Source organism: Myiozetetes cayanensis, unplaced genomic scaffold (genome assembly GCF_022539395.1).
Source record: "Myiozetetes cayanensis isolate MyiCay16 unplaced genomic scaffold, myiCay2020 scf7, whole genome shotgun sequence".
Lineage (NCBI taxonomy): Eukaryota > Metazoa > Chordata > Aves > Passeriformes > Tyrannidae > Myiozetetes > Myiozetetes cayanensis.
The window spans coordinates 20,129,915-20,156,785 of NW_026087964.1; the positions used below are offsets into that span (position 1 = coordinate 20,129,915).

The window sequence follows — 26,871 nt, forward strand, 5'->3', positions numbered from 1 at the left end:
AGAGCTGCCCTGAGGTAATGCTGAGCACCCAGAGAGCTACTGCAGCTCAGCTGGCCTGCAACAACTCCTTATTTTGAACTATTTTTTTTTGGAGGGTCAATCGTTCAGGAATTTTTAGACATTTCATCTCTTTGCAAAACTAAACATAAAAAAAAAACACCTCTTCTTCAATCCTTTACAAAAAATGTACAGTTTCAAAACAAATAAAAATGAAACCTTTTCCACTTTTCCACCATATTGAGCCACCAAGTACAGCCCTAAACCATGAGCTACAAAGATTTTTGATACTAGTTTAGTAAGAGTACAATTGTTTATACTGTTAAATACCTTACTAAATCCTTAAAACTGTAAAAATACACTATTCTTTAATGTTATTTCAATCACATACAAACACTAAATTATACTGAAATTCTTTGAAATATTTTCATTATTTTTTTCTCCAGGGATGACATATGTTTCTAATAACTTGCCACAGAGCAAACAGATTTAGCAGGGTAGCAGCATGCTGAGAAAGATAGCAGGATTTTCAATTTTCAGATGAAAGCAGCTCTATTCCCTGGCAGCCCTACTTGTAACCCCTTTAGGCCAGATCAAATTTTATCTGAAGCTAGCGGGTGCCTGTCTTCAAGTTCAATGGAAGTTGAATCAGTTTTTCTACATACCTGCAGTAAACAATTTGAAGCTTATCAATTAGAATATTTTTAATCAGTACTTATACCAGAGGGAATCTGTAGCAATTAACAGGATTTCTGGACTTGGTTATTTACATATGTTTAGCTAAAAGACGACCCAGTTTTTACCAGAGAATAACATCCATCTAATTTAGCAGACTCACAGACTAGTTTAGATTCTCAAAAGGAAAGTGCTATGCAAATTATACAACTCTCTCCTGCACCTACTAGCAATGGATTTTTAAATCCATTACACTAATTTGCAAAAGGAAAATCTATAGTACTGTCTTACAAGATTAGGATTTGTTTGCCGCACACATCTCACTTTCAGATCCACAGTTTTACCACAGAAAATAAAGTATTTTCCATCTTTACACACTTTCACTCTAGGTACTAACTTGAAGCTGAAGCATCCAACAACTTCCACAGCTCAAAAAAGTCTATGTATAAGATTATTTCTACATTTCACAGGGCAATCTGATAAAAGGCTTACCTAGTATTTTCAAACAGGTGTGCTTAATCACAGGTGCATCTGATCAGCCTCACCTAGATATGAAGATGAGGAACCCCTAACAACACTTGCACAGGAGTTCTAGTTAAACTAAGGCCACTCACACCAGGAAGCTTTCTTTCACGCTTGATTTAGTTCAAGCTGTTTGAAGAGCTAACTCAAAACTTTCCTTCATATCTTCATGTAATTTCATTCAGACAGCTGTTTTTTTTTCCCTAAATAACTTCTATACACATGAAAACAGGCATAAACTATTTTATGAAGCTCTCTAAAAGTACTGCCTTGCTAAAAATAAAGATTTTATGATTAACTAACAGGAAATACATGAACATTCATATGTGAATATAGGAACAAAAAAGACCAAAGGTCTAATACTAGAGGTCTGTATTTGACAAAGATTCAGCAAATAAAGCATTGCAGCTGCTTATATCATGTAAATGGTCAGTGTTACATTTGGTTTATTTTCTGACTAAAATCTTGTCCTTCCTAGGAGAGATCAGTGTTTTGGATCTGACATTTGTCTAGCAGCCTTATAAAGTACAAACTATAAATAAACTATATTTAGCTTCAGAAAGGCATGGTTTTTAATGCATACAAAGCTGCAGTAGAATCAGAACTAATCTTAATGAGTAAAACTTTTATCAAGTGTAATTCTATCAGCTCCCACCCAAATGGGACTAATTTGTTCCATTATCTGTCAAAATACCAGTTAGACACTTTGACTAAAGCTTCTGAAGCGTATCTGTTCAATTAATAACCATGCAAATGTACAACCACTCAATCATGCCAGAGGCTGCTCCCCAAGCGTCTTCAAATCTTTCATGAAAAGCCATATCAATCTTCACTAAGGGACCTTTTTTTTTGCCCCAGCCTCAGCCAATACTGTGGAATACATGATGGGATGGAAACAGGCAGATAGGACCATATTTCTCCACTGCATTGATAGCATGTTCTGTCAGTAGAAGTAAGACTAGCACAGCTAACACACACTGATCCTTCTCATATCCCTAACTGTATTCCTTCATAATGAGGAGCTAAAAAGCCTTTCTTCAAATGAGGCTCCTTGGGAACTGGGGAAGATAACTATTGATGAATCAAGGCATACAAGCTGAAGGAGCTCTTCCGGGAGAATAATTCCTTTTTCTTTTTACCTGAACAAGGACTAAAAGATTCAGCTCTGTGATACAGCCTTAGAGTTTTCTTAGCTTCCACTGTACTTACAGAGGGCTTGGGAGCACTTGGATTTTCCAAGACATACAGGCATTTTGCAGAATCAGGTGCCTCATTAACAACTAGATGGATCTGTATGTATTGATAAATTGAATCTCTAACCTAAAAAGTTAAAACAGAAAGCTTGTTTGACATCAAGTGTTATGTGCATCAACAGCATGTATGTAAAGATGCAGAGTGTGTAATACCATGTATGCAAAATAGGCTCAAAGGCTCTCGAGTTTCTTCCCAAGCAGAATATGGGCAGGTGACATGTATTTTCCTTTGTACAAATGCATCTGCCAAAACACTTTTGTATTTGTTGCGATGAGTAATCTGACAAACACTCAACACATAGGGAGTAAGAATCTGAATCTTGGTGTGGTCAGGGCACTGTAACCTTCTCCATTCATATGCATTTATAAGAAGAGAGGATCTGGCTACTTTCACTGTACTGGCCCTGTGAAGACTCATGATGTTGCTAGGTCCAATTCTGTATGACAAACTTCAGCAGAGACAAAACCTGGGTCTTTAAGAATGTACGTCAAGAACCTAAAATACCTATGAGGGAAAATTCTGAAGCACAAATATAGTTTTATTACACATCTCTTATGCAAATAACATTCACACACCACTAATTCTGAAGTCAAAATGTATGAAAGTAGGAAATGAGAAGTTAATAAACAAAATAGAAGTCAGTTAGAAACTTTCTCCAAAACCAAATACCAACTTTTTGAAAGCAGGTAATAGTTTAAAAATTATTAAAACCACAATGCATTTTGAAATAATTTTTATGTAGACTAGTTCTTTAACAATTATTATTCTTATTTTCCCCTTAGAACAAAAGAACATGGACTGCAGAATGTTGCCCATGTAACTGGGCCATGCAGTTCGGAATTTAATGGACTTGCTTGTGGTTTGTGTAAGGTGTTGCAAAATCATCACAATGTGCACAATATAAGGAATTTCATAGAACGTTTTCCATTATATTTATTTCTACAGTCAGCAAAATAATATCCAGCTAGCTAGGCTAAAAAAAGATCCACCCAGAGCTACAGAATTGCTACTCAGTTCTAAAGCAGACCCCCTGACTTAGGGACCTGCGTGGGTCAGGGATGACCCTGCCTGCTAGAGAAGCACATGCAACAATACACTGCGGAATTACCAGTAACACATCCAGTATGACTTTACATTTACTGAGATCCTTATACAAATGAACATAAATGACTTAAAATACAGAACTCTATCAGTCAAGTTAGGAAAACATTGTAAATCCTGTCTTTTACAAACAGCAAAAAAACCCAAAGACACTGGAATTGCCCACCTCAGTGGCTGGGGAAGTAACAGTGCTCAGAACTGAACAGACTAATGTACTGCTAACATTACAGTCCTTTTGACTTTGCCAACTGCTTCTACCACTTGAAATGACTTCACTGTCAACAACAGAGTCACTATTTAAAACCAAAGATTAATTTCTTTCATCTCACTAGGTCACAGGAATTGGATGGATCTATCAAGGATTTTCTCTCTCTGTATATAGGAAAAAATAAAAAAGTAAAACTGATGTCCTCCACTTGTGATTTCTTGACCCAATGTCTGCTTTTGGAGTGGAACAGCAATGACTAAAGGTGGATGGCACTCAAATAGCCAGGCATGTAAAGGCTTCTAATACATAACCCACTAACACTCACTGGAGATACATATCTTCCCCAGTAGGCACACTAACAACATTAACATAATATGCTATTAAGACCAAAAAAGTCAGATGTCCTCATGTCTAAAAAGTGGAGATGGTTTTCAACACTTATCTTTATGCATAGATGTGGATGTTCATTCAGTATTACCACACAAACAGCCTACAATCTAAAAGGCAATCCTGAAGACACCTGACTAGAAAAACAGGTGTTCGCCAGGAAACAAGTTTTTGATGCAGATTGTACACCGCATTCAGCAGAAGCAGTGGTTAGCTAAGGCCTCAGAACTGCCATGGAAGGCAGCTGCTGAGCTGCAGGGCAGGACAGCTGGGGAACCCAGCACGATGATAGCAGTGGAGGAATGACCATACATATCTTGTTGTCTCCAAGGCCAATATACCCCTTCCCCACTGATTCCCTAGGAATCACATCTTGGAGCACACATATGAAGACTTCCTGGCAGGAATTCTATCTTTAATAAACTAATGGCAGTGTGACACTGTCCTTTTCCCGAGATTATCTTTCACAAGACCTTATTCCATTTCTCTCACTTCAGTTGCACTCTGCTCGAAAAGCAAGGAGCAGCCTGGAAGCACATACCCTGGTGTCAGCATGCCCCTTCCAGATTCTTTAAAGAGTGAAAACTAAACCCCTTTGGCTCAAAGTATCAGACTGAGATCCTTAAAGAAAAAACAAAACAAAACAAGGATCGACAGAAGAGTGCCACTTCGCAGTAAAAACCCCAACCACCAGAACAACCCAAATCAGAGCAGCTGTAAAGACGTTTCTCTGGTTTAAAAAACGAGAGCTGCCTAGTCCCGAGCGGAGCGGCTGCGGCTCTCCCAGTGTTTACCTTCCCGGGCAGCCGGCGAAGCGCCGGCAGCGGGGACGTCTCTGCACTTCAACAGGCTGAAGTTACCCCGCAGCCCCCCCGGGGGCTCCGCCGCCGCTCCCGGCCCGCGCCGCGCCCGGCGGGCGGGGGTCGGGGATGGTGTCCGCGCAAACCCTCGGCCGCCGCCGGCCCGCGCCCTCCCCGCCCCGCCCGGCGCCCCCGCTCACCGTGCTGCGGCCGCCGTCAGGGAGGGCTGCGGGGCGGGGGCCGGGCGGGCAGGGGCGGCCCCGCGGCGCGGCCCCGCTGCTCGGGCCGGCTCACACGTCAGCCCTCGCCACGAGACCCGGATCTGCCGGATCCCGGCTCCCGGCGGCGGCGGGGCCGGGGCGGCGCCGCGCGTTCCCGCCCCCGCGCCCGCCCCTCCGCCGGCACGGGAGCCGAGCCCTGCTGCGGGCGGCGGCAGCCGCGGCCCGGCCGCGCCGTGCGAGCCGGGCGGGGGCAGTTCCCGGCACGCGTCGGCCTTCAAACAAAGCTCCAGTAGGTCGTGGCCGAGAGGACGCGGGGACAGTGCCTGCTCCGGGGCCAGGTGAGCCGGGGGCCCGCCGCAGCACCCCCGCCAGGGCTCCGCGCCCCCGTCACAAACACGGTCACTTCGGCCGCTTGCCCCCAGCCATCCCCACCGAAGTACGAGGGAATCTACAGGGGAGTTTCTCATCTAGAAATCTAAAGCCTTTTAAGGAGCTCGTGACTCGCGGGCTTCTCAGCAATTAAAGCATCCCTCAAAATATGCAATTAGATGCTGTGGAATGAAGTTAAAAAGGAAAATTTCAGATCATGGCTTCTCAGCCAGTTGTTTTTACCTGTGCCTAGCCAAGGATGGGTGTTGTACTCCAATATGGAAAGATGGACCACATCCTGTCCTGAGGACAGTAATACCATGCAGTGATGCAATTGGGATTCTATAGGGAAGAAAATCTTGTCCTCTAATATTTCAAAGGCTGGCTTACCTCCTCCAAGCCAGGAAACAAGGACAATACTAAAATCAGAGTGAGAAAAGGAGGTTGGATGGAAGTTGTGAGCGCTTTCAAGTTGATACCTCCTCATGGCACCAGTGCCACATACAGTCTCATATGACCAACATATGGGACAAGCTTGGCTGTTCTCATTATTATTTGCAGTTGTAATGGGACTTTCAAGCCTCCTTTCATGGCTACAGACTTTTTCCTGAAAGTTTTTTTCTAGTCTTTGGTGTCAGGCCTCCGTTACTCTGCCAAGTCTCACGTGCATTGCCAGTTTGGCAGCCTTGCACGTCCAGCCATCGTTGGTGTGCAGAGCCATCTCTCTCTGAAAGACACAGGTAGGCTAACTCTGCTCAGTTAGGACATAACCATTCCACTTCCTGAGAGGCAGCAGGCAGGCTACCTTTGTCTAGGTGTGCCACGCAGTACTGACTTGCTGTGGATATTGCCTCTCTTTTCCCATATTTCAGCCCTTTCGTTTGCCTTAGCACCCAAATAACAAGTGGCAATACTGAAAAGGCAGGCAATGCACTGACACAAAGTCTGGCCATCCCACAAAACAGCTAAACTATGCAGGGCTTGTATCATCTTATATACCTCAATCCAGTGAACTGAATCTCTGGTAAGGCACTAAGGATGCTAAAATTTATCTTTAATTTGGAAATATGGAACTACATCCCTACAACGTTTCCTGGGAGAGCAAGTTTCTTGACAACCTGTCCAGGAGTTTAGACTGCAATAGAAACCATGAACATCAGCAACATCAAGGTACACTTGGCTTGAAATATACTTTGGCTGTTCTGGTCAAACACTGAGCTAACCTAGACAACGGCATCAGAGGGTAGTCAGAGGCAGAATGATCAACTGTTAGCTGCATCCTTCCTCCCAGCTCTCCCTCAGCCATCCTCCTAACCCTTCATCAGGAACAAGCCACCCTCAAAATAGGCAGAGGCAGCTTCCCAACATCATTAAGCAGCCTTGCCTATATGTCTCACACACAGAGCACACAAGACCAGCCATTGTTCTAGAAAATGGATCTGAGATCCTGAAATCCTAAAACCAGACACAGCTTACCATTAGTCCTGGCTCAAAGAAGAGAGGAGAGTAGTGGCAACCACACAATAGCAGAGAGGAAGGTTCTTCCTGCCAAGCTGAGGCAGGAGTGCCGAACACTTCTATTCTCTTGCCAAACATTTCTATTTTCTTGCCAAACAGCTCTCGGACAAAGTCAAACAGCCTGCTGTTGCTAAAAGGGTGGCAAGCATACTTGGACCAACCACTGAAATTTAGAAGGGAGTCTCATAGTGATTGATTCTTGGAGAACTGAATTTGAACAATCCTAGAACTGGAAGGGCAAGACTAAGTGAGCTGGACCAGGAGCATCAGATTCCTTGTCAGAAATAATATGAGCCTGCAAAGAGTCTATAAAGGAGAGGCAGAAGCTCATGGTGATGACAACTGAGTGAAAACAAGAAAGCAGTATGCAATAATGGCACAGCTATAGCTGTGACGTCTTCCTCTCCTTGAATCAAATGCAGCCTCTTTAACCCCTGGCACATTACACCCTTCTGACTCATTTCTCACATCACCCCATTCAGGTAATGTCTTGGAATTCTGCTTTGAAAAGGTGTGCAAGCAGCACTATCTGGCCAGCCAGACCTCTAGGTGAGATACAAGCTACCCCTCCCTACTCTGGTTTCTTCACCCCATGTTGTTACTACAAAGTTCTGCATATCTGTAAATAGTTTTACGTAACTGGTCTCAGTAAAAAGCTGAGAGTTTTTTCAGTATTGTATTCTGCATTATTTGCACTGCCTTTTTGACAGCAAAATAACAACTGTTTTGCTGATTATTTTTCTTTGTTCAACATATATGTTTCTATTGGCATTCCTGGAAATATGGAAAGCCAAGGGGCCTAATGAAGGATGAAACTTCAGACGATGAACTATCAAGGAAGAAGGGCAGGCAATAGGAGCTACAGAAAGTAGAAACCAGGAACAGGAGAAACAATGCATAAGCTTTTTGCTTTCAAATCAGCAAGAACATATACTTAAGCAGAAAGTAGCTGGGTATTTTGCATAAAAGATTTTGCCAGAGCATCCCTCAGAATTTGTCCCTCCTGGTTCCCACGGGCAAATGAACAAGCCGTAGCAGGCACTGATTCTATCTCATCTTCCTACTCCCAGGCTTCAGCCATCTGCTCCCCCTTATACTCACAAATTTAGCACACGATACAGTAAAACAAGATCCGGATATGGAGGCTGTTTTCAGACTCACTCTATGAAGTCGCCTTTCTGGCAGTCAAACTATGATGAAAACACTGATGACTTAGACTACTTTATGAACAAACGCATGAGATGCATTCAAAATCAGCTAGTAACAAGGACAGAATATCCAAAATCCACCGATTTGGCACCCTAAAATAATTGTGCTGCCCACTGCCAAGCTAAAACTATGAAGACAACTCTGCCTGAAGGGCAGAAGATGGTAATGTTCCTTTCACCAATAACCCTGTACAATGGAAGAAGGTGGGAGCTGAGCAAAACTTAGTATGACATTCTCTACATCCATCATCTGACAGTAGTGTGGATTGGGCACTTTGTAAAGCAACAGGCAGATGTCACATTCCACACCACAGTGCTGGTTTTCAACTTTTCTACTCCAATAGGTGATGGAAAAGCAGGAGTCATGCTGGTGATCTAACTTGCCAAATAGTGGATGAGCTTGTTTACAGATACCCAAGAACATTGCTTTTCCCATTCTGAAGTTCTTTTTCTGCTGATGTTCTTTTCAGCTTTGTTGCATAAGTGATGTCACTAGGCATTGCATTGCTGACATCCAGATACTCTGTGGAGTGGAAATTCTTCCTCTGCAATTCATGCAATTTTATCAGATCTGAAATATTATGTAGAAATGGGGCAAATTCTCTTAATGTAACTCCTTTTCTGTCTGCTCCCTCTTTTCCTGTATGCAGTCCATAATGAATAGATAATGCTGTTTCCAGAAGGAATCCGCATGAAACTCTGCTGTAAATTTTGATACTGAAGAGGTCTGCAGAATGGTGGAAAATGGCAACCAGGCAGTGGAAAGGAGAAGATTATAAAATATCCTTGTAGTAGCAAGGTAAGAGAGGCCTTTTGGTAGCAACACTGGGGTTTTTTGAAAGGCAAATCTAATTTTGGAAGAAGAAGCCAAGTCCTTAGGAAAGTTGCTCGCAAACATTCCTAGAATTCAGCTGGGCTATCATCTCACAAAGCACTAGAGAATTGCAAAGCACTTTGGGACTAGTGCTAGGCAGCAAGCCTGTGAATTGGCTGGCACAAAGACTATATCGTGTACTTAGGTTAATTTAACAGATATTTATTTAGTCATGTGATCACCACTGAAACAAATTTCAACTGCCAGATTTTCTATCAATGTGCAGATACAAGCTTAATGAACACTCAACCACAATTGTCAGAACTCACAGAAAAAATATGGCTCAGTGGAAAAGAGAAACTCCACTGAAATTGTCAGATGATCTATGGAGGATCATTTGTCCTCCTGAAGCATCAACACACCAACGCAGACTTTTGGGATCAATTAGCCACAGTCCAGGGAAAATGATCACAAAGGACTGCTGCCAGATCACAGCTGCCAGTGAAGTCCTTCAAACAAGGAAATGGATGAAGGAAATCTGAAGTTGAGGCGTTGACAAGGGTTATTTTACACTTACCTAAAATATTGACTAGTAACTTAGAGTAACTATGAAATGCAAGCAGGCCAACTGGGACACTTACAAGATCAGGCTTGCAAAAAATAATTTAAAAATAGAGGATTAAGTCCTGAAGCACCGAATTGTTAATGATAACACTCGCTGCTAAAGATATACCATCTGAATTAGGCTGAAATGGCTCTGAAGTATTAGAACAGTAAGTTCTCAGTAACCATTTAAGTTAATGGTCCACTAAATTTCATTATGATGGATAATTATTCAATCCATGTTGGGAACATTATTTTGCAAATACTTTGGGAAATTCCCTCTAAAAATTTGATCTCAGTGAACCAACACTGGTATAAAAAAATTGTTTTTCCTCTGGAACAGAAATCATAATAGCAGCTGCACAACTGTGGTGACTTTCTTGCAAAGGAAAGACAAGAAACAGTGTAAATGCTTCATAAGCAACTGTAGTTCACAGCCATAAACTTACCAGCAGCTAACATTGCTGTATTCATCTGAAAATTGCTACTATGCGGGAAAAACACATCTCCTGTCACCCTCTATGTTCAGAGCTATTTCAGCATTCAGTCTCAAAATGCCTCTGAACACGAGTCAGAGTCCTCAACTGTTACAGTTCTCACAGACTTGAAAAAAAAAGAATTCCCTGTTCATTTCCAAGTGAACCTCTAATAGAAGCCATATCTAATAGATGAACCACAAGCTCAAAATGCGAGAGAGAAGATTTGATGAATGTTGGATGCAGAAGAAGATGTGAGAGAAAGAGATGAAAATAGGATCCCAAAGGATTTTTTTAACACTTTACTACATATAACTAAAAAGCAGCAATGAGTTAAACTTTTCTGGTTGGGAGCTGAGAATTACTCTGATCTGAAATGGATATATGCAGTTTTGCAGTTAGTATTAAGCACTCAGTATATGACTGAAATTTCAGAGTAACCATCCATTAAAAAGCCAAGGCATTACTTACCAAGAAAAAAGAGATAACAAAAAGAGAAGACATCACACATCACTGAGAAGGTGTATTAAAAGGCATAACTTTGCCAGTCAGGGCTTGGAGAGCAGTATTCTACAACATAAAACATGGCAGCATTTCTGTATGGACTACAGAGAACTAACGCACGTTGTTGGAAAAGAATCTGATCTGATTTCTTTAGCACATTCAACCATACTTTTTATTTCAGAAATCAGAACATAAATACTGACAAGTGAACAAGAAATGACTGCTTTCTCAACTGGGCAAGATTTCTGTAGACATAATGCAAGGGTTTTAACCTGTGCACATTTGTTTTTGATCAAATTTTGTTTGAGGATGTGGTATGATGCAGTTGGATATTTGCCGTAGTACGTCAAAACGGTTGAAGAGGAGCTGTAAACCCTACAAGTGGTTTAGTATAAGAAAGAAAATTAGGCTTTAGGAACTTGACAGCACTGTCAGGTCAGAAAAAAAAGAATTCTGTAGTATACCCTCAGCAAGTTTGCCAACACCACCAAGCTGAGTAGAGTCAACAACATGCTGGAGGGTAGGGATGCCTTCCAGAGGGACCTTGACAGACTTGAGAGGTGGGTCTGTGTGAACCTTATCAAGTTCACCAAAGCCAAGCGTGAGGTCCTGCACATGGGTCAGGGCAATCCCAAGCACAAATACAGGGTGGGAGAAGAATGGATTGAGAGCAACTCTGCTGAGAAGGACTTAGAGGTACTGATGGATGAGAGGCTGGACATGAGCCAGCAATGTGCACCTGCAGGCCAGAAAGCCAGTCGTATCCTGGGCTGCATCAAGTGTGGTCTCTGGGTCAACGGAGGTGATTTGCCCTTCAACTCCACTCTCTTGAGACCCCACCTGGACTCCTTCATCCATCTCTGAGGCCCCCAGCATAAGAAGGATGTGGATCTGATGGAGTGAGTTCAGAGGAGGCCATGAGGATGATCAGAGGGATGGAACACCTCTCCTATGAGGAATGGCTGAGAGCTGGGGTTGTTCAGCTTGAAGAAAAGAAGGCTCTGGGGAGACTTTATTGCATCCTTCCTGGGTCTACAAGAAGACTGGAAAGGGACTTTTTACAATACCTTTAATAGGTATTAGGAAGAAATTCTTTACTGTGAGGGTGGTGAGGCACTAGAACAGGTTGTCCAGAGAAGCTGAGGCTGCCCCATCCCTGGAAGTGTTCAAGACCAGGTTGGATGGGGCTCTGAGTAACCTGGTCTAGTGCAAGGTGTCCCCCATAGCAGGGGTTTGGAACTATTCAGCTCACATTTCACAATTTATAAATTTTGCAGAAACACCACACAGATTAGGGAAACCATTTCAGTGTTTAAATGTTCTTACCCTTTTTTAAGTGACTAAAGTAATTAGTGGACATAGATATAACATCTCTAAAACTGAAGGTAATTACTGAAAATAAGGATGGAAACATTTGAGGCCAAAGCCATATTACAGCAGAAGCCCAATTCCTCAGCAGAGAAACTGCTGAGGGAGCCAGACCCTTCCCAGTGGTGCCTGGTGACAGGGCAAGAGCTGAACACAGGAAAACATTTCTTTACTCTGATGGTAATTGAATGCTGGTAGAGGCTGCCCAAAAAGGCTGTGGTGTCTCTATCCTTAAAGATATTCAAGTAGACCTGGTCCTGTTAGGAAACCTGCTCTGGCTGACCCTGCTTTAACAGGAAGGGTGGATTAGATGGTCTCAGGAGGTCCCTTCCAACCTCGACCACGCTGTGATTGTGTGATAGTGCCACTCAAGAGGGAGCCCAGGAGTAGGTACATCTGCAAAGCATCTTCACCACAATTTCAGTAGAAGGAAAATTATTTGGAATGAGTGATATCAAAATACAGGGATGGTACAATACCTAGAAATAGCTCTGCAGCAAGTGTTAATATCTTTTATGTCTGCTCTCTGTTTGGAGAATGGACCAACAGTGTAACACCACAAAATTCCTAGGACTAAGAGTTAGAATCTGTAAAATCTTGAGAGGCGATCATACAGCATGACTGACCATCTCCCAGCATGACTAATCTGGGAAAGAAAGATACAGTCTAGAATACTGCCTTTAAAAGCTGACTAGTTCCAATTTACCATGGGGTCTTTTTGCACTCCATCAGAAAGATGGGAAAGCTGTAATAGGGAATTTTATGAGATGGGTTATACTTCACTGAAACTGCTATAATTGCCACCCTTCATTTGAGAAAAATGTACAAGGCAAGAAACTCCTTACCTGTAAACTAGATCTTTCACCTAAACAAAGGCTTATGCTACTACTGAAAAGAAAGACACAGAATAGTAGGGATTTTCTAGATACTGTTCTGTGACACAGTTTGTGCCTGGCAGAGATCCACAGACCAGAGAAATGGCTTGGATGTGCTGTGTTCAGCGAAACTGTACATTACCCAATACAGAACACTAATTGAGCCTTGTTTGTTTAACTTGACTTTATCCTCCATGTTCTCTAATAACCTACCAGGTGTTATGTTCTTTCTTAGCCATATGGCTGAACTGGAGACAATCAGGTTAGGAGAACAACAAATCAGATTGTCTTGACTTGTATTCTTGAATTGGTTGGTCCTTACCAGTTTCTATGATTTCAAATGCAGTTCAATTAAATTTTACACAGCTGTGGTCTAAACAGTGACTAGGGATTTAGACTTAATGATTTAACCCTAAATTATTATTCTACGGTAGTAAGATCAATAGAAAAGTTAGGGTTTTCTTTTTCCTAATACAAAATTGTTCTAGTCTCCAAAATGCAGCTATTTTAGGATGGTATCAACATATCAACAGCCATACAGCTTGACAAATTACCCATCTGTCATGGCTGAGCTCTTTCTGGATGATCTCTGACAAACTCAACTATTTTGTAAATTTTTATTGTAGACAGTTACAAAAGACTTCCCTCGTTGGATTTGGTGCCCATCATGACAGATTATACTGTAGTTTAGCAAGATGGCCAATTTCATTAGAAATAAGTTCAAATTCCAGTTACAATTTTTAAAAAGCCTCAGAATCAAAAATTGCTAGTTTGAGCAATAATAGCTGAATTCAAGAGCTCCAGATTTCTTTTTTTCACTAAAAGGAATGGTATTGTCCTACCTTTCAGGATCCCTAAAATGTCTTGTGCTTTACAAAACAGAAAGATTGTTGAAGGAATTCTTAACAGTTGATGATGTAAAGTATACTGGAGTATGTTCTGTCTGTGGTTTGGCTTCTGATTTTACTGCACAACAACAAATTTAGGCTTCCAGGATCAAGGCCCAATGTACTTCAGTCCTGAAGACATTTACGAAATGGAGGTTTTTCTGACGCATCAGCCTGAAACTGATTTCAGCCCCTATAGTTATTAAAATAGCAGTAATTGTTATTCAGTAACAGATCCTCAAGACATGAGGAGAAGATATTATTGTCCAGCTGGCCAGGAAAAGCTGTCCAGCTGCCCTTTTAAGGCATCACTAAGTCCCTTTTGTACCTTTCTATGAAAGGAAGATCACCATATTTATTTACATAAAGTTACATAGATTTTAAATAAGGTACTATAAGTTATTACATTAATAGATGGTAATACAAAATACCTAAAATTGTATAAATTCTTCACTCAGTGTAGAAAATGTTTCTGAGTGGAGAACAATATACCAGCAACAACTAAATGCTCTGTATCATGGACCAAGTCATCTCTTTCCTTATAACTCTAATATTCATAGAACTACTAATAATAGCCATGGTTGGTTGTGAAAACTATTTCTATATCACAACTTCCTTTCACTTTGAAAGGACCCTCAAAAAGATTGCTACCTTCTTTTTGTAATAGGAAGAAAGTAGCATAGCTTTACACATCTTCCTTTTAGGAAAGCTCTTAGTTCCCTGTAGTCAACTTGTCAGTCTGTAGATGCCAAATTTTCAAGGTAGATGCTTGCTCATTAAGAATATTAATAAACTGGGGACCTTCTGCAAAATTACAAGAACTATCTCACAGCTCTACCTGCTTTTTTTTTCCTGCCTTTTTTTTTTTCTTCATGAAGCCACAAGAAATAGCTCTTAGACCCTGAGGTGTGTGTACCACTAGTTGAAAATCACTCCTCCACAAGGAAATGGAAGCTTAGAAACACAGTAATTTTCCAAACAGACTTAAAAGCATTGAGTCTGTTTATATCTATGTTTTCCTACCAGAAACATCAGATTCAGATGTAGCATTAATTTAGAAGCTGTTGGCAGGCCACCAAATGAGTAAAGTCCAGGGTGTCCTGTCAATTTCTAACAGAAGCCCATTACCAGTGAAGAACAATAGGGTGTTATTAAACTACCAAAAATTTCTGCACGTTCATTATTTAACTAAAACTTTGTTGTATCTTATTTAAACCATAGATGGATATAAAATCAATACTTGAATTGATTTCTGATCTAACTCCACTAAGTCAGATGAATTGCATCATATGAATTCAAACTGAATGACTTCAGATCACTCTGATGTTTAGTTAGAACCCTTAGTGCCTTTTAATGCATGGATATGTCAGCTGCTAATTACATGAAAAATCTAAATTGTTAAGTGCAAGCATCATGAGTGAATACCTCCCCTCTCCTCGGTAACGTCGGGTTAGCTTCTGTTCTCCTGTTTCTGGCATTTCTGCCTGCAGAACTCCTGCAAGTTCTTCCTCGAGGCGGTGACAGTACCGAGGCAAAAGGCTTCCCGACAGAGGATCCGTCTCACGCGAACAAGCCAAACTGCCTGTTCCACCCAGGAGAGGGCACTCTTACACCTGGCCACGCAACCGGACGTGGGCACCTACGGCAGGAACAGGAAAGTTAAGATGACAAAACTCGGTCAACTTGCACGACCAGTTAGTTATTTTTATAAATAAAGCTGATCTTCGCAATAAGTTGAGTCATCCAGATGCTGCTACAACAGGAACACACTGTGACAGACAATAAACGTGCGGACTAAATTTACTCGTAGTTTCTGAAATGTGCTGAATTATATGCCGCTAAAAAAGACAATTTCTGGCATGTAGGCCTCTCTGTTAAAAACTGGGATCATAAAAAGAAAGCTGTAGGTGTAACTTCAGTGGAAAAAGAGGGTTAAATTTAAAACTGACCTAGTTATATGAATATTACTTGTTGCTGATTTTTTTTAAAATAAAGCATTCCTATAAATGAGCATATGAACATTTAAATGCAAAGTGCATATAATCTAATACTAACATAGCCTTTAAAGTTAATACTCATATGGATAGCTCATTAAATAAATAAACTAAGAATTAAAAATGCTACAGATTCAATCTGTTTCTAAAGGAATTGAAATCAATATATATCTCTCTTTAGACAGCTCTCCTCTCCAATAAGAAATCCTCCAGCATTAATGAGAGAAGATCAAGCCTGATATTTTTGATTTTTCTAAACTAAAGCCAAGACGAGGAAGGGGGAAGTCTTGTTATGCAAGACATAAAACAGCAAAAGAGGAACAGAATGCTACATACTGGAAAGCTATCGTTTCAAGAACATAATTTTCTTGTAATCACAGGGAACAATCTCAATAATTCCAAATTCTCTAGGAGTAATTCTAATAGAAAAATATCCCATTGATATGAACAGAATAGAATTAGAAAAATATGGAAATGAGAAAAAGATCTCCAAGAATTTTAACTTGATGTACGTGTATTTAATAATACTTAGTGGTGTCATAAACATGTTGGAGTCCCCAGGCAGTACATGGGTTGTGGGGCACCCACAGTCTCAGAGAGATGAACCATGCGCATGGTGACTATTCGGATGTACAGCGAGCCCAACACGTGCAAACTGTGCATGAGCAACAACCAACAGTTTTCCATGACAAGCTGGGCAACTGTGTCCTATATATAGGTTGTGTGATAGACAATACTTCCCATATGACATGGGATATGATACAGGATACATCACTTAGGATGTTTGGTTATCCTAGCACTGGCTAATGAACATTGTCAGCCTTTCCCTACTGAGAACTTGGGTTGAGGCCTTACAACCACTGATCTTATGTTACAGGCACTGATCCTATTAACTTGGCTCCTGCAGTAATCTTACATAGTTTGAACTTCATTTATATACCATATCTCCTGCCCCCACTTCCAGAAGTACTTCAAAGCAATGTGCCAAACATAGTAAACAATACGGATACTCAGAATTGTATCTCCCTTTCTATAAGTTATGATCAACACCAATGGACAAAAGCATAGACCAATCTGCAGCTGGTTTGTGAAATTTGCTATTGAAAGAACTGTTTGGTTTTAGGCTGAATTGATGATAAGATCATTGAAAGAGCTATCTCCTGAAATCAGATATACTACATTTTATAATTCAAAATGTGAGCTGACTATGTTCAGTGGACTTCAGTTTTACATTTTATGTATGGATTTTTCTAAGGGCAAAAGACTAATGACAACTTAATTCAGGGGATGGACACAGGACTATATTATCAACATACCATAAAATATGCTATGGAGTCAGACATGGAAGTCACTGAAATCACACAAAGAGGGGATGTTATAATTTTTTCCCAAGCATTTTCTTATTTAACCAAAAAAACCCCAAAATAAAGAAAAAGCCCCAAACAAAAAAAAACCTAAACCAAACTAAAATAAAAACTCAACCCCCCTATTCTAAGACAGCTAATCTATGGTCCTGTTCTGTCCTAAGACCCTGTAGAGTCTTTTGTAAAATAGTAAACTATAATAAAGCATAAAATATAGGAGGTGTACAATGGTAACCCCAGCATGATGATTACATAAGGTACCGATTTTTATGTAATTTTGTTCCTGTCAAAACTCATCATTGCTCTGTTCTACCACCTAAAAAGCCTTCCTATATCTATCTTTCAGCAAGAGAAAATTAACACAGTATATAGAGACTATGAAACAGCTGTGAGATAAGTGAAAGATGTGTTTTAAGGACAGGAGAAAGGTATACTAAAGAAAAGAGATACAGTCTTTCATATTATTCATTCAGATTTCATTTTTGCAGTTACAGACTCTGACATTTGTAATCCAAATGAGCACATGAAAATGAACCTAGGTACAAACCAGGCAAAATCATTGCCCTTTACTATGGCCCTTACTAGATGTCTACTACCTACAACATACAAGCATACTCACAGGAACACAAAGGATTCTGACACTTGATAAAGGTCATGTTTTCCACTTCATTCAGTGCAAAATCTGAGCATCAGAAGCTCAGCTTCTTTGTATGAGCTGTCTGAAAATATGTAAGGCATTTAACCCAGAGATTTTATGTACTACTTTTATAATTTTTGTTTATAGTACTCATAGGAGCACAGCACACCATAAATTGAACTTTCATCTAAGAGCTCTAAGAGGGAGAAAAGAGTTATTACCCTTCTTTTACTGGTGAGACCCAGTGGCACAGAAAACCACAGCCTACCTGAACTTAAGACATCGGTGGGACTTAGATGTCTAAATTATTCTGAAGATGAAGGTCCAAGATCATACTGTTAGTCATTAAAAAGAAATCAGACCTACTGCAAAATGGTCCTTCTTAAAAAGGTACTGAAAACCTCATCTGAAAAACTGCATTGTATAATACATTTAAAACAAGTTTCAGTCTGAAGAAGACCTAATCTGATGAATGTCACTCATGGTAAAACATTTTTGCAGAAAAATTGACTTTTTCCAGTCAAACCACAGGGGAAGAGTAAACACACATAGAAAGGACTAGATGCTTCTGTACATTGTTGCCTTTTTTTTTTTTTTTTTTTTGGTTTGGCCTATACTTTCTTTACTGTGTATATAAAAGTCAAAATGCTATGTATACTTATGGAGATAAACAAACAGCACTTGCAGATGACAGCCATTCTAGAAGTAGACATTTGTTGAGATAAATGTCTGTGTCATACATTGTCCTGCAATGCACGGTTAAAAGGGGGCCCTGTAACTTGTTTCTATAAACCTTAATGTCTTGAAAGCCTCTAGTTCCTGAATAAACAACAGCTCTAAATGCAGTCTAATGTTCCCCTCTGAAAATCCATCTATGCCCTTGCATAGCATGCCTTACTTTACACAGCTCAGGCTAGCAGGGATGATTAGTATTATTTCAGACTCCAGAACAGAAGCAACATCTGTGGGTCCTCGTGTTTGCTTCTGCAATAAAAAGTAACAGTCCATTAGGCAGAGCAGACGTTCGGCTTTTACTCTACTTTCAAAATCTTGTAGCAGAATCCGTAAAAAGAAACAGTTCCTTACACTGTCCCCTCAGAGCTGCCCGTTCCTCGGCCTGCAAGTTACCCCCTTCCCGTGGGAGGCGACACCAGCGTCTCCAAGGGAAGGGCGAGGGTGGGAAGAGGGCAAGGCGCTGGTGCGGGAGCAGAAGGGATGGGAGCAGCTGTATGGGCCAGCTTGAGCAGATTCTCAAGGCACGCGAGACACCCCTGGTTCTTTTTGCTCGGGCGCTCCCCCAGCAAATATGCCAACTGCTCCTTGAGCCAGCTGTTTCCTCTGGGACACCTCAGACTTCTCCCCCGCTACCTCGGACCCGGCCCAGCCCTCCCGAGAGTGCTCCGTCACCCTTTCCCCGGCCGGTGTCTCGGGGTTCACCTGGCGGGGGCCGAGGGCCGGGCGGGAGCCGTGACAACACCACGGCCCCAGCTGTGCCGCGGGGCCCTCCCGCGGTGGTTCCTCCTCCCGCTCTCGCCGGGGCTCGCCCGGCCCGTGCCGGGAAGCGCGGCGCGAGCGGTCTGCGGGCAGGTATCGCCCCCCGGGGCGGGCGCCAGCGGGGTGGACCCCGCGCGTCCCCAGGTGGGCAGCGCACCCTTCCCCTCGGGGGCAGCGTGGAGGAGGCGGCCGAGAGAGCACCCGCCGCAGCCGCCCCGCCGGCACCGCCCGGCCCCAGCCCCGTCCCGTCCCGTCCCCGCCACCGCCCCGGTGCCGCTCCGGCCGCGCTCCCGCGGCCCCTCCTGAGGAGCAGCGGCAGCCCCACCGCGCATGCTCGGCGCGGGCGCCATTTTGGTGGGGCCGGGAGTTCTCCAGCGGAGCGGCGTTGGAGCTCGCTGGGCCCGGCGCGGAGGGGCGGCGAGGGGGTGCCCGCTGCGGAGATGGCCAACATCGCGGTGCAGAGGATCAAGCGGGAGTTCAAGGAGGTGCTGAAGAGCGAGGAGGTCAGAGCCTCTCCCCTCTCCTCCGGCGCGCCGCCGCCGCCACCCTCCCCCGTGTGAGCGTGGGCAGCGGGGGACGGTGCGGGTGCCCCGCCGGCCTGCGCGGGGACCCCGCTCCCCTCCCGGCCCCACCTCCCCGTGCCGGGGGTGGGCCCGTCCCGCGGCCTCAGGGAGGGGAACGGCGGTTCTCGGGGAGACGGGGCCCAGCGGCCGTTGGGAGCCGGCGGAGGGGGCCGTAGGAAGCGCGGCGGCGGGGCCCGAGGAGGCCGGGCGGGCCGGCCCCCAGCGAGGGCTGCCGGCGGCCGGTGCCTGGGAGCGCCGCCAGGCCGGGGCCGCGGGGCGGGGCCGGCCCGGCCTGCGGGGACCCCCGGCACGCGCCCTCCCGCGTCCGCCCGCGCGCCGCCGGCAGGGCCGGGAGCGGAGGGAGCATGGATGGATGGGTGGGTGGATGGATGGATGGGCTGGATTGGTGAGGACGAGGTGGGGGTATGTGACCCCACGCATCCCCCTCACTCTTCAGCTGACTCCTCTGGCCCACCAGTACCAGAGGCTGCCGGGGACGGGTTTAATGTTTGGGATTTTTCTGAACGGTTGCCATTAAAACCCCATGTATTTGGCTTGCCTGTATACAGAACTTCCTTTATCCCACTGCAGGCTTACTCACCTTCAGATGGATGCTTTTAAAGCTTCACTCATTATAGTCATTTTACCTCGTTTCCTGAACAGTGTGTTCGGGGGTATGTGGTGGTCAGGAAGAGAGGCTGACTACCTTCAGGGCGACAGGAAAGAAGTTCGGATCAGTCTGTGGGAATATATACCAGTGTTTGCAGGGTTATATCAATACAGGTTTTGCTGTGTCTGTGTCTGAGTTAGTGGACGTCAGCCAGATAGGTTTTAGTGGTTGTGTCGTCATTGTCCTACTTGGGATGATGTTGCAGGTTAGATGCTTGTGAAATATTAATGTGAATATGTAACTCTTAAAGATGGTGTTTTAGAAATCTGGATGTATTCACAGAGGAAAAATTGAGGGGATAATTTTGAAAGGTACTAATGTCTTAACAAAAAACATGCTAGGGTAGCAGTAGTTGATGTGCTTTTAAATTGTGTTCTAACAGCATTGTTGCTATGCAGCTTGAACTAGCACCTAGAAAAATGTAAGGGCCTTGTTTTACAGCTGCCTTCACAGCCCAGGCTGATTTTGCCAAGCTATTGGACTGCAAATACAGAATTGCGTATAGACTTAAGAGAAATTTCTAGGTGGATACCTTTATACCAAAGCTAGAAAATCTGGACCTCATACCCCATATAACCAGCTGATACTGTGGAAACAAAGAAGTCTCTATTTGGAAGTGCTGTGTAGAGGCTTCAAGACCCTTTTTCTTTGGTTTATGTAGAAAAAAAAAAGAAGCCTTAACTGAAATAGGTTTTAGGGGAGGTCCATGCTGAATTTTCTTACTGTAAATTTTGCATTTAGTGTGTGCATTTTTCATTATTCCTCTTTGTTTAGTCTGTGCATTGAAGGTCCTAGGACTGAATTTTGGAAATGAATACTATTATGAAATAGTCCTTAAGCTGCCTAAAGCTTCTCAGAAATAAGACCATAATTCTTATAAAACTCAATTTATGGAATTTAAAAATTATGGTACAGAAGACTCTGATATTTCTTCTTTTTTTCTGCCACTAGCAAGGTACACATGAGTGTTACACTGATATAGCAGTATGTATAAAACTGCTGTTTACAGACTATACTAGCTCCCCTGTCTTGAATGCAAAATTCAGCATTACTCAGTGGTTATCAAAGTTGCAAGCAAAGGTTTTTTGTGAACATTTGTATATTCCAAGGCAGTCAAACCATGGTGTCAGTATCACTTTTCACTGAGTGTGAAAATACATGGAGTGAGACAGTGAATGAAAGTCCAGCTAAATACTACAAATCACAAAAGAACAAAAAAGGTTTTCTTTCTATGTACTAAAATTATTATTAGTCCTTGTTTCTTTAAAAAAGAAAAAGAAAACTTTTTATTAAATACTGATGCTAAATTTGTTATTTAGAAGTTTTTAAGTCCCCCTCTGAAGGCAAAGTGGCTCACATTACCTGTACCTAATTTATTCTTGCTTTAATGCTTTGAGCTACACTTGAACTTGAAGAGCAGCCCCCTCCCCCATTTCCTTGTAGATGCAGTAAGAGCACAAATGCCTGGGGGAGGGGGCAGGCACACTGGGAAAAAGTACAAGGAAGTTTGTTCTCTGTCTTATTCCAGTACTTGCCTTTGAGCTGAAATAGAGTGGTGGAACCAGAAATGTTTTTAAAAGGGAACAGCTGGATGGCAGTTAAGTCATTCTGCATTTGAAGTATATATTGGAAGCACTAAATTCCACTTCTAAATATCGATGAAGGTATTTACCCATAGGAATAATAAACACACACTTTTCAGAATTAAAGAATTCTGAAAAGTGTGTGTTTATCCTTGCTATGGATAAGGATCTATGAATCCTCACTACTTGTAGGACTAAATATACTTTTCATATTACTTAGCACTTTGTTTCCTTGATTTAAATGTCATTTCTGGGAAATCACTAAAATATGAAATATTATCTTGCTCTTTGGTTTACAGATAAGAGATGAAGGATGTTTAATTTTTTGTAAGTTGAGTTTGAGGCTTCTTTAGTGTTTGTAAAGATATTTTAAGTATTTTCACACCTAAGCAAGAGAAGTATTTTTGTTCTACTTGCTTTATTATTTCTACTTTTATCATAAACCCTACCCATTAACTTAATAAGTAGTGTATTGTGTATTTAAGAGACATCCCTGCAACTTTGCATTACTTAAATATTTGAATTAAATAGATGAATCCAACAATAGTTTCTTTATCAGGGGTGCTCTCCAAGGTATGATTTTAATAACACTTTTTACTTTTGTGTGTGAAGAAACCTTTACAGTTCTAAGGTAGATAAGGTACTGTGTATCTCTAACAAAGATGAAGCTGTTAAGTTAGTCTAGGAACTAACTTGACTGGTTAAATATGTGTACTATACTGTATTATGCTAAGCTTGTGTTAAAATTCTAAAATGAGTAGACAGTCCATTAAATCAGATCATGCTCCAAGTTCTAGTCTAGGCAAGGGGTCAGTTGTTCACCTTTACCTCTTTCTTTGTCCTGTTGCTTCATTAATCTGATATCTTTTTGATTTTATGGGCTGAAATTTTAAAGCCACAAAATGTGTTTGGAATAGAAATATGAAGCTGCAGCGTGATGGAGGAACCAAAAAATAGGTGGAAGAATAGCATCTCACTTTTAGTAAGTAGTAAAAAGTTTCAGTGAAGGTTAGCTGGTATTATTTTAAAATAGTTACTGGAATGCTGCATTGGCTAGCCAGATCCTTACCTGCTCTCTGTTTATAAGCAGCTGTCATATGAGAGGGAATTCTCGTCATTATTAAATGACAACCATGTTGAAAAATCTTGTGGTCACTTAAAGACTGATGCTGAGATGTGTTGTAGTTCATCAGGTATGTTAAACATTATGTGTGACTTGTTTTCATATTTTAATAGAGCATCAGTGTTACACTTTAAAAAATTATGCTGTGCTAGCATTGAATGATTCAATGTTTAATTGGCCATCCACTTTCTTTTATCATGTGGAAATGTCAGGTATTTTCTAACCACCTGTAAGTCAGAGACTACTTGACACCTTTTACAGCGAAACCTCTGCTCTGATATGGAAAGTAACACACTGGGAAGCATAGCTTCCTCCTAGCAAGAAGAGAATTGCTGGTGTATGTGAAATGTTCTCTTACAGATACGAAGAGGCAGACATTTATGGGAGGTAATCCCAGGTAAAGCTTAGAATAAATGAAACTCAGCTGCAGTTATGCAATACGAATATCTGCATAAACAGATCCATGAAGGTGCAGATGAAATTTGTAACTTGGTTGAACTCAAAGTAGCATTCAAGCAGAGACAGTAGGTTAATGACAAAAATTTGAAGTACTTAATTTCCAAGAAGGAAGTGGGTATTTGTTTTGGAGTCTGCTGTGTGTTTTAGTGATTTACAGGAGAAGTAAGAGTAGTCTGCCATACTGTATCCCTTCTTAGACTTTTAAAGATCTAGTGAGTACCTCTGGTGTTGCCTTTTATCATGGCCTATAGCAATCTTGTGATTTATGTCAGTTTATAGTAAGATACTAAGTGGCATCTCTGAAATTTTCTTGCTTTTTGGAAAAGCCTTAGGTACTTAATCTTCAGGCTCAGAAAAACTCCATTACTTTGGTTTGTTTATATTTGGGCAGTCCTGGGTGCTAGATACTGAATTCACTAAGATGGAAACTTTTAGCAGTATTTGTGCTTTAGTGTTAACAGAAGAATTCTTGGTTTTCCTCCTATTTATCATGTAGAATCAATTCAGATATATAAGAATGAGATGTCTTCTATGCTGGTTCCTGAGCCGTGTTTTAAATAGTATCCATTTTATTCTGATACATATGCTTAACTTTTGGTTTGTAAGAATACTCACGTTGAAGTCAATAGAGGTTTAGTGAGCGCAGTGGAATTTTTGTCCTGGTTTAATCCCAGTGGGCAAGTGAGTATCGTGCAGCTGCTGATCAGATGCCCTACTCCCCATGATGGAATGGGAAGGAGAACTGGAAAAAGGTAAAACCCACGTGTTGAGATAAGGACAGTTTAATGATTGAAATAAAGTAAAATATTTTAGTAATGGTAATGAAAAGGGAGATTACAAAAAGAGAGAGGGGAATAAAACCAGGGAAAGATGGGATGCACAGTGGATTGCTCACTGCTTGCTCACCTATACCCAGCCCATCCTTGAGCAGCAACCAACCAACCCCCCGAGCCCATATACCGAGTGTGACATTCTGTGGTACGGAATATACCTTTGGCCAGTCAGATCAGTTCAGGTCAGCTGTCCTGGCCGTGTTCCCTCCAAGCTTCTTTTGCACCTCCTCACTGGCAGAGCACGGGAAACTGGAAAGTCCTTGACTTAAAGTAAGCACTACCCAGCAACAGCTAAAACATCTGTGTCATCAACATTGTTCTTATACTTAATCCAAAACACAGCCTTGTACCAGTTACTAGGAAGAAAATTATCTCTATCCCAGCCAAAACCAGAAAAACTGTTTGTGTGAATAGAGTGTGCTTAGTTAATTGAAAGGCATAAAGGTAAAAAAAGGTGTAAAGATAAGAACTTTTAAACTGTTGTCATTATATTGGTATCAGTCTCTCTTCGGTCTCTCATAAGGCTTGCATAGGATTAAAAAGATGTGTGGGGGAGCGTGTCAGCACACTGGAGCACGAGACTGCTATGTAAAGGGATCTTAGTAGGCTGGAGAAATGAATGTGCTGACAGGAACCTTTTGAAGTTCAACTGAGGTAGGTACCAAGTCCTACACCTGGGAGGAAGTAACTCCGTGCATCAGTACATACCATGTGGGGACTGACTGGAAACAAAGCAGGAAAAGAACTTCATGGCCTAACGGGCGTCAAGTTGAACGTGATTCAGCAGTGCTCTTGTGGCAAAGGCAGCCCTGCACACACCGGGTTGCATTAGCAAGAATGTAGTCAGTGGGTTGTGAGAAGTGATCTTTCACCTCTGTTCTGTGCTTATGAGACTGTATGTGGTGTACTGTGTCTAGTTTTGGGCTTTCCAGGGTAGGATGTTGATACATACTGGAGTGAGCCCAGCAGAACACCATCAAGGTGGTTAAGGGAGTGGAGCACAAGATGTGTGAGAAGAGGGTAAAAGATTTGAGAATTATTCAAAGGGACATCTTCCTATTATTCATAAATACCTGATGAGAGGCTCTTGAGAAGAACCAGACATGTCTCAGAAGTGCATGGGGATATGATGAGAGGCAACAGACACAAACTGGGAAATTCTGACTAGGCACTGGGGAAGAAAATTGCAATGATAGTAGCCAAACATTTAAAAAGATTGACCAGTGAGATTGCAGAATTTCTCTCCTTGGAGATGTTCAAAACTCAACAAGTTCTTGAGCAGCCTGCTCTCACTGGACCTGTTTTGAGCAGAAGTAGGGACTAGAGGCTACCCAGGTGCCTCTTTCTACATTATTCTGTATTTCTAGTATGTGTTTGTTTTTAAATTACTGTGGTGTTTTCTGTTTGTGAAAGAAACACAGAGGTTCCAACTCTTTAGGATCAGTATTGTGTAGACACTCGTCAGTACTAGTATTATGAATGTTACTTAAATCTGTGATTCAAAATACTTACCATACAATGTTAGTGATCATTTGACCCAGGCCCATGAGTTGACCAAGTGTTGATAGTGGGAATAGTCATGTAGGGAAGGCAAGATCCATTGCTTATTCCTCTGTTCAGTTGGTGGCATTTTTTCATGTTAATGAAAATCCAACTGAGTCCAGATTTCTAGTAAGTGGTCTGCATATCAGGCAGAGTCCTGAAGATTTTGGGACTAAGTGGGAAACAGAAAAAACCCCCTTGGTCTCCACTGGAGTCAGGCTCGTTTGGTTGTCTTTGGTAATCTCTTAAAAACCTGAGAAAAGAGAACAGTCACTGATTACAGGAGTGGGTTACTCAGTTTAGGATTAGGGGTTAGACTGCAGCTGGTGATAGTACCCTCTGACTACAACTTTGTGGACCTGAAAGGATACTAGGAGTTAGCCAACCCTTTAAAAATTCCCTTCATTCTTCTGTGCTTGCTTCCAGGAGTTTGACTTTAATAGGAAAGAAGTGTACAAGTCCTAAGGTTAGTTCACTTTACTTAGTATGAAATCTTTAAAAAGTTAACATTTTATCATAGTAAATTTGTATAAACTGTAAGACAGTGCTAGTTAACAATCCAACCATGAGTTGTCCAGTGGTCTTTATTTTGCATTAAGCTAGTACAGGTACTTAGTGTAGTTCTTAAATTATTCACCTGTTAAATGGTTCTAGCTTTTTTCATAATCCTAATAAGGATTATTATCATCACTATCCTTCATCACTTTACACTAATAATTCCTTCTGGTATTAAATTGAGTAAATACTTTTGGTTAAACTTTATCATTAATATGCAGGCTTTTTTGTCTTTGACAAACTTAGTAAACTTTGCTGCAATTAAGT

At 41.8% G+C, this 26,871-nt stretch overlaps 3 protein-coding genes across 7 annotated transcripts in view; 1 reads left to right on the forward strand and 2 right to left on the reverse strand.

Moving 5' to 3' along the window:
* The window catches only part of SMIM14 (small integral membrane protein 14), a 49,735-nt gene extending 34,374 nt beyond the window's left edge, over window positions 1-15,361 (reverse strand). Inside the window, exon 1 of one of the 3 annotated variants that reach the window (XM_050337591.1) lies at window positions 15,213-15,361. The gene's annotated coding sequence lies outside the window, so the exon portion shown is untranslated. Of the gene's footprint in view, window positions 1-4,938; window positions 4,964-5,144; window positions 5,280-15,212 lie in introns of those variants that run through there. The other 2 variants (XM_050337590.1, XM_050337592.1) reach the window with 2 other exon arrangements.
* Window positions 15,287-19,727, reverse strand: LOC126651614 (translation initiation factor IF-2-like). Of its 2 annotated transcripts, none has more exons than XM_050337588.1 (2): window positions 18,681-19,727; window positions 15,287-15,426 (listed from the first exon to the last, which is right to left on the reverse strand). In XM_050337588.1, the coding sequence occupies exon 1, from the start codon at window positions 19,725-19,727 to the stop codon at window positions 19,131-19,133; it is 597 nt and encodes a 198-aa protein (XP_050193545.1). In that variant the 3' UTR covers window positions 15,287-15,426; window positions 18,681-19,130. The 2 variants fall into 2 exon arrangements, with proteins under 2 accessions (XP_050193545.1, XP_050193546.1); XM_050337589.1 differs by having other exon boundaries at window positions 15,355-15,426; window positions 18,869-19,727.
* UBE2K (ubiquitin conjugating enzyme E2 K) overlaps window positions 19,642-26,871 on the forward strand; it is a 43,148-nt gene continuing 35,918 nt past the window's right edge. The window contains exon 1 of one of the 2 annotated variants that reach the window (XM_050337586.1): window positions 19,642-19,779. In XM_050337586.1, the coding sequence (XP_050193543.1) occupies window positions 19,717-19,779 (63 nt within the window). In that variant the 5' untranslated portion in view covers window positions 19,642-19,716. The remainder of the gene's footprint in view (window positions 19,780-26,871) is intronic. The other variant, XM_050337587.1, reaches the window with a different exon arrangement.